Genomic DNA, 7,714 nt, shown 5'->3' on the forward strand with positions numbered 1-7,714 from the left:
TAGAATGCTTCTCCTTCCTGAGCAGTATGACGGCTGCGTGGTCCCATGGTGTTTATACTTGCGTACTATTGTTTGTACAGATGAATGTGGTACCTTCAGGTGTTTGGAAATTGCTCCCAAGGATGAACCAGACGTGTGGAGGTCTACAATGCTTTTTCTGAGGTCTTGGCTGATTTCTTTAGATTTTCCCATGATGTCAAGCAAAGAGGCACTGAGTTTGAAGGTAGGCCTTGAAATACATCCACAGGTACACCTCCAATTGACTCAAATGATGTCAATTAGCCTATCAGAAGCTTCTAAAGCCAGGACATCGTTTTCTGGAATTTTCCAAGCTGTTGAAAGGCACAGTGAAGATAGTGTATGTAAACTTCTGACCCACTGGAATTGTGATTCAGTGAATTATAAGTGAAATAACCTGTCTGTAAACAGTTGTTGGAAAAATGACTTGTGTCATGCACAAAGTAGATGTCCTAACCTACTTGCCAAAACTGTAGTTTGTTAACAATACATTTGTGGAGTGGTTGAAAAACGAGGTTTAATGACTCCAACCTAAGTGTATGTAAACTTCCGACTTCAACTGTATAGAATAGTTTCTGATTCAGAGATATGTTATTCCACTTTGGTTGCGGAGCGTGTCCTGATTTGTGTGTATGTGTTGTATCTCCACAGGTGCAGTGAGGAGTGTCAGGTGGGTAGTTATGGGCGGAACTGTAAGGGTGTGTGCGACTGTGCCAACGGGGCTCGCTGCTATAACATCGACGGAGGCTGTCTGTGTGAGCCTGGCTTCAGAGGACCCCAGTGCAGAGAGAGGATGTGTAGGCACGGCACCTACGGCCTTCACTGTGAACACACCTGCCTCTGCCACGAAACACACACACTCAGGTATGGATCAACAAAGGGTACACACACATACTGCCACACATAACAATTTACACACACACAGGCTCATAATAGTTTTAAAATGATGTTGTTGTTGTTTATAACTCTTAGATTTGTTTAATTGCGTATTAATTGTGCTCACCCATGTGACCATGTTCTCCTCTGTCCATTGGCTAGCTGTCACCCACTGAAAGGCGAGTGCACGTGCCAGCCAGGCTGGGCGGGGCTTTACTGCAACGAGACCTGCGCCCGTGGTTACTACGGCCATGGTTGCCTGGAGCCCTGCCTGTGTGTCAACGGAGGGGTGTGTGACAGTGTGAGCGGGCGCTGCCACTGTGCCCCTGGGTACACGGTGAGTGATTAGGACAGGAAACACTGAATGGGGCACGGGATGGCACTGACAACAACTAAAGTATCATTTATTTGGGTTACTTACTGAAGATAATAAACATGCATGCAGAAATGTATACTCATATTTCATATATTCTGTTTTTCTGCTGTTGTGAGCTGTTATAACCTGCTTATGTCTGTTGCGTAGGGTGCTCACTGTGAGAGTCCCTGTAAGAGTGGTACCTATGGGAAGAACTGTTCTCTGGTGTGCTCCTGCTCCAACTCAGTGGACTGCTCCCCCATTGATGGGACCTGCTTCTGCAAAGAGGGTGAGTCACTGATAAGAGACATTATGTCTATTCTCTCTCAGTCAGACTATCTCTACTCAGATGGGACAAACAAACACACAGACATACTCAACGGTGTATGTCTGTGGCTACCTTTTTGTATGAACAAGTCAGTTAGGGCGCGATTCCATCTGTGTCGACGAAGCGTTACAGATTGCGCGATCTAAATTTAAACAGGATTTCCTATTGAGCCGACATGTGCAGCGTTTACCGTGAATGCAGTCACCGCTAACGCGGGAACACTGCCTTTAAATTTCAATCATGCTGTAACGCTGAACTTCAGCGTTGAATCAAGTCGTAGGTCTCAGAAGCATACCTGTATTTTGTTCCAAAATGGCTGCTCCTCTTTACAGAAAGACGTTTAGACAAACATACAGGCTGACAGCCACAGACATGTATGTTTCCTTTACAAAATGTCCCTCTCTGTCTCTCTCCAGGCTGGCGAGGGCGGTACTGCTCCATACCCTGTTCTAAGGACACCTGGGGCCTGGGCTGCAACGCCACGTGCCACTGCGCCAATGGGGCTTTGTGTAACCCAGCAGATGGATCCTGCACTTGCTCTCCAGGCTGGCAGGGGCCCCTGTGCGACCAATCATGCCCTGTAAGTGCCAGTATAATACTGTAGCTATAACGTTTGTTAAAAGGTAACATCATCTTAACGTAACATAGGCCTAATGTGATTTTTTTCAATGCATAGATTAGTAATGTTACTCATGCTATAATCACCATCTTTATCTCTTTACTGTAGCTCATTCTGTGCATCCATAAGCCTATATTCTGGACTACCCTTTATCTTCAGTCCTCCTTTTCCTCAGTAAGGCTAATCTGCCACCTATGACGTATTTACAGTGTATCTTGCCAAAGTACCGTTTGCTTGACTCTGACTGTGCTGGCCAAATGGTTCAGGGATTCCCTTGACGATGCTTTCGCTGTTGGCATGTGTTTACTGTACAGATGGGCACGTTCGGGCCAGGCTGCCTGAAGAGGTGTGACTGCCTCAACGCAGACGGCTGCCAGGGTGCCAGCGGGCAGTGCCAGTGTCTGCCAGGGTGGACTGGTAAGCACCGACGCCCCCGTTGAGTTTGTGTCAGCTTGGATGTGGTCCTGGAAATTAGTCAGTCCAATGTGCTCTACAGGTTTTAACCTCTGTGTCTCTCTGTCTCTGTGTCTCTCTGTGTCTCTCTCTCTCTCTCTCTCTGTCTCTCTCTCTGTCTCTCTCTCTCTCTCTGTGTCTCTCTCTGTGTCTCTCTCTCTCTGTGTCTCTCTGTCTGTCTTGTGTGTGCTTCTCTCTCCTAGGTGCCCGCTGTGCCCAGACATGCCCAGAGGGTACATGGGGACGTCACTGTAACCAGAGCTGCTTCTGTCAGAACAGCGCCACCTGTCTGCCACACAGCGGTGCCTGCATTTGTCGCCAAGGTTACTGGGGACCCACCTGTCAGCATAGTGAGTACAGAAAATGCTTGATATTGATGCCTATATAAATAAGTAGAAAATGTCACTCTATCACCATCAGTCTTATTCGTATGCTAAGTTCTATGTCAAGTTGCTAAATTGTTATGCATCATCATCAATCTCTCTCTTTCAGTGTGCAGTGCGGGTGTGTATGGTGACCAGTGCAGTATAACATGCCCGTCCTGTGCCCACTCCTCCTCCTGCCACCATGTCACAGGCCAGTGTGTGTGCAAACCCGGGTACACTGGAGCCCTTTGTGAACAAGGTCAGCACTAACCCATATCTCACCTATAGTTGAACTAGCATATATATATATAGAAGACCCGTAGCATCTTGGCATACTTTAGTGCTTGACATGTTGAATATTTTATGTGTGTATTATATTTAACCTTGATGTGTGTTTTGGTGTAATTCCTAGCCTGTCCAGTGGGTCTCTATGGTAAGCAGTGTACTGGAGTGTGTAGATGTGCCCACAACTCATCGTGCCACCATCAGGATGGGTCTTGCCTCTGCCCCCCAGGATGGACAGGCCCTGACTGTACTTTACGTAAGTCTGGCTCAATGGATTTTTTAAATAAAATATACTGTATCACACAAGCCTTTGCTGATTTGAAATCAATGACAGTTTTTTATAAAGAGTTCAAATTCATGAGTCAAACATACCCAAACTTACCCTCGTAAAACTGACCATCCTACCAATCCTCGACTTCTTTGGCGATGTCATTTACAAAATAGCCTCCAATACCCTACTCAATAAACTGGATGCAGTCTATCACAGTGCCATCCGTTTTGTCACCAAAGCCCCATATACTACCCACCACTGCGACCTGTACGCTCTCGTTGGCTGGCCCTCGCTTCATACTCGTCGCCAAACCCACTGGCTCCAGGTCATCTATAAGTCTTTGCTAGGTAAAGTCTCCCCTTATCTCCGCTCACTGGTCACCATAGCAGCACCCACCTGTAGCACGCGCTCCAGCAGGTATATCTCTCTGGTCACCCCCAAAGCCAATTCCTCCTTTGGCCGTCTCTCCTTCCAGTTCTCTGCTGCCAATGACTGGAACGAACTACAAAAATCTATGAAACGGGAAACACCTATCTCCCTCACTAGCTTTAAGCACCAGCTGTCAGAGCAGCTCACAGATCACTGCACCTGTACATAGCCCATCTATAATTTAGCCCAAACAACTACAACTTCCCCTACTGTATTTATTTATTTTGCTCCTTTGCACCCCATTATTTCTATTTCTACTTTGCACTTTCTTCCACTACAAATCTACCATTCCAGTGATTTACTTGCTATATTGCATTTACTTTGCCACCTTGGCCTTTTTTTGCCTTTACCTCCCTTTCTCACCTCATTTGCTCACATTGTAAATAGACTTATTTTTCTACTGTATTATTGACTGTATGTTTGTTTTACTCCATGTGCAACTCTGTGTTGTTGTATGTGTCAAACTGCTTTGCTTTATCTTGGCCAGGTCGCAATTGTAAATGAGAACTTGTTCTCAACTTGCCTACCTGGTGAAATAAATAAAAAATGAGTCATACTTTGAATCTCACCCTGTGTCTCTAGAATGCCATCCTGGGATGTTTGGCCTTAACTGTGCCCAAGTCTGCTCCTGCCCACCCAACTTCTACTGTGACCCACAGACAGGGGAGTGTGTGTGTGAATCAGGACCAGGGATCGACTGCAAAAAAGGTATGGTCTCCCCTTTACCCAATGAACAGTTACTAACCATACATCTGTTTACAAGCTAGAAATTACATACTGTTGCCCATAGCTACCAGACTATAATAGTTGTCTATTGAATCTGCAACAATCCAGTTAAATAAGACGGTAATTAAACTTTGGTTATTGTTTACCCAAGGCTGTTCAGCATGAAGCATTGTTACAGTGATGACTGGAGGGTCGGTGACGGTGATGACCCTTGTTCTCTGTGCTCCACAGAACGCTTTGTGAGTATGATGGTGCCCGTGTCCCCGGGGGAGAGGGACTCATGGGGGGCCATCGCGGGTATCGTGGTGCTGGTTATCATGGTGGTGCTGCTGCTGGCCCTGCTACTGCTCTACCGCCGCCGGCAGAAAGACAAGCAAGCCAACACACCGACAGTCTCCTTCTCCACCTCACGCACCGTCAACTCCGAATACGTAATACCAGGTACTGTATTGATACAGCATTGTTTTAAAAGATGTTAAAAAACAAATGTTTGTGAACAGTTTGACCACATAATGTATCCATACTATAGCGGTTATAGTTTTTGGTTAGGATTCATACACAGTAATGTATTTTATATACAGTGCTGGTTATTGATGTCATGTCCCTTCTTGCTCCTCAGATGTTCCTCACAGCTACCACCACTACTACAACCCCAGCTACCACACACTGACTGGGGCCAGACCCCCTCTACCACACGTCCCCAACAACCAGGACCGCGCCATCAAGGCAAGTGTCATTACCGTCACCTCCGCCTCGAGTCAACTCTGTTACACCCCTGTGTCCTTTATACTGGATATGCTTGTTTGAGAGGAGCTGTATGATTTCTGATTGGTTAATATTGGTGTCTTTCAAACAGAACACCAATAACCAGCTCTTCTGTAACGTGAAGAACATGGAGAGGGAGCGAGGGCGAGGCCTGTTTGGGGTGGAGAGCAATGCCACTTTGCCTGCAGACTGGAAACACCATGAGGCTCGCAAAGAACCAGGTCTGTCTTTTTTACTGCCTGTTTCAAACTCTGCCCGTTCTTCACCAACTTTCATCCTCAGCCATTTCATCACCTGGTATTGATTTAATACCAAGACAGGCTATTTGTCTTTTATGAGTTTGCTATAAATAAAATGGATTATGCCAAATGTGTGTTTAATGTTTACAGGAGCTTTCGGCATTGACCGCAGTTATAGCTACAGTGCCAGCCTTGGGAAATATTACAACAAAGGTAGTTTTCCATGCTTCCTATATCCCTTTTCTCCTTCATTTCCAGCAATTCCAAGTTGAAATATGCTTGCTTTTCTCTAGAACTACTCTAGGCAACATTTCCATCAATCCATTTTCACACCTGCCTTCCTTTTGTGGCATATTTAACATCAATCATGCCTGAACTGTCGACCCATCAGCAGATTACAAGCTACATGTTACCTGGCTGACCCAGAGCCATTCAGCTCCTCTGTTAACTTTTTACGCTCTGCCCCTTTTTAGTGACAGAACTAAAGGACACTGGGGTGGCAGCTAGCAGCAGTTCTCTGAACAGTGAGAACCCCTACGCCACCATTAAAGACCTACCCGGCTTGCCCTTCGGCCCTCCTGAGAGCAGTTACATGGAGATGAGGACGACCGTGCCCCGTGAGAGGTCCTACACGGAGATTAGCCCTCCACCATTCACCACAGAAACATTACGTAGAGGTGGGTTACTATACTGTTGTTCAGGACCCTTCAAGATCCTTCCAATTTATATCAGTAGTATACAGGCAATATCTGCCTATGCTAGCATGTAAAACAGCAAAACAACAGACAATTCTCTATGTAAAATGTTTAGGTTTCACATAGCATACTCAGAGAAAATGAATAAATGTTGGACTGTCCAAATAGACAAGGGTTTGTGGGTTGGATTGACAAAAGAGATGGGTTTCCGTAACACATGGTTGAATGCGCAGAACTATTTTCATGGAAATTAAACAGAGGTCATGTGAGGAAAGGGAGAGGAAACCACGGGAGTGGATTGGAAAGTCTCAGTATGAGGGCTGGAGAATGGATTGACCATAGCAATAACCTCATTCCTATGCCAGGAGAATCATACTGTATATTTTAAAGTATGATCCTGAATTTAGCATTCACATTATTTTAGTAAACACAAGACAATCAGAAATATAAACTCCAGTAGATGGATAACAATTACAATATGTTTATTTCACATTTTTCAGAGCGCAGTTCCCTTGGGCAGGTCCAAGAGCAGGAGCCCCAGAATCACTATGACCTACCTGTGAACAGCCACATCCCAGGACACTACGACCTGCCACCTGTCCGCCGCCCACCCTCTCCCACATGCAGGAGACTGCCCCAATGACACCAGCCCTACTCTGAACATCACAATCAGAAGAAAAACTTTACTGCCACTCAAAAATGTTGGAAGGAAATTGTCTTGGGGTTATTCAAGGCTACAAAACAGCCCGTTGCACCAGTGACAGTCAGGGCAACCTGACAAAGACATTATGCCGATGCTTCTGTCAGTGGGTTTAAATAGTAACACTGCCCCCTGGTGGATTAAAGTGGCATTTTCTCCACCATTTAACACTTGTGATCCAGACTCGAGGGCCAAGGCATGCGGGGATAGGCTTTGAGGATGCCAGTATCACAGTTTGAGGGCATACATGCATACATTCGAGTTTGACCAAACTTGGGATTCCTTCAAATGTTATTTTCATACTACAGATGAAGGGACTTGGCTTGGAGCACATGATTTGGCATACAAAGCTTTTGGCCAGAATTGCATAAACCGGGACGGCAATCGAAAGACATTTTTATATCTCCATGATGTCAGTAGTTCAGTACAATGTCCTCTCAAACCCCTTTTCCCCTCCCCTATATTCCATAGAATGTTAGCTTCCAATTCGGGGAAATCCAGAGCACATTTGTACAGCTAGCTCCTCAATGTTTTTCAATGCAATATGTTGTATATAATGTACATAAAATGGCAGAACATTGTATACACAT

At 45.5% G+C, this 7,714-nt stretch overlaps 1 protein-coding gene across 2 annotated transcripts in view; it reads left to right on the forward strand.

Annotated features, from left to right (window-relative positions):
- The window catches only part of LOC106580670 (platelet endothelial aggregation receptor 1), a 33,873-nt gene extending 26,166 nt beyond the window's left edge, over nucleotides 1-7,707 (forward strand). For both annotated transcript variants that reach the window (XM_045703045.1, XM_014161990.2), the window contains 15 exons: nucleotides 670-882; nucleotides 1,057-1,231; nucleotides 1,418-1,538; nucleotides 1,994-2,157; nucleotides 2,511-2,613; nucleotides 2,853-2,999; nucleotides 3,142-3,273; nucleotides 3,427-3,555; nucleotides 4,582-4,707; nucleotides 4,957-5,166; nucleotides 5,345-5,451; nucleotides 5,582-5,711; nucleotides 5,880-5,942; nucleotides 6,203-6,406; nucleotides 6,925-7,707. In XM_045703045.1, coding sequence (XP_045559001.1) covers nucleotides 670-882; nucleotides 1,057-1,231; nucleotides 1,418-1,538; nucleotides 1,994-2,157; nucleotides 2,511-2,613; nucleotides 2,853-2,999; nucleotides 3,142-3,273; nucleotides 3,427-3,555; nucleotides 4,582-4,707; nucleotides 4,957-5,166; nucleotides 5,345-5,451; nucleotides 5,582-5,711; nucleotides 5,880-5,942; nucleotides 6,203-6,406; nucleotides 6,925-7,067 — 2,167 coding nt within the window. In that variant the 3' untranslated portion in view covers nucleotides 7,068-7,707. The remainder of the gene's footprint in view (nucleotides 1-669; nucleotides 883-1,056; nucleotides 1,232-1,417; nucleotides 1,539-1,993; nucleotides 2,158-2,510; nucleotides 2,614-2,852; nucleotides 3,000-3,141; nucleotides 3,274-3,426; nucleotides 3,556-4,581; nucleotides 4,708-4,956; nucleotides 5,167-5,344; nucleotides 5,452-5,581; nucleotides 5,712-5,879; nucleotides 5,943-6,202; nucleotides 6,407-6,924) is intronic.
- Nucleotides 7,708-7,714: the final 7 nt, after the last annotated feature.

Source organism: Salmo salar, chromosome ssa02, assembly GCF_905237065.1.
Source record: "Salmo salar chromosome ssa02, Ssal_v3.1, whole genome shotgun sequence".
In the NCBI taxonomy this organism is placed as follows: domain Eukaryota; kingdom Metazoa; phylum Chordata; class Actinopteri; order Salmoniformes; family Salmonidae; genus Salmo; species Salmo salar.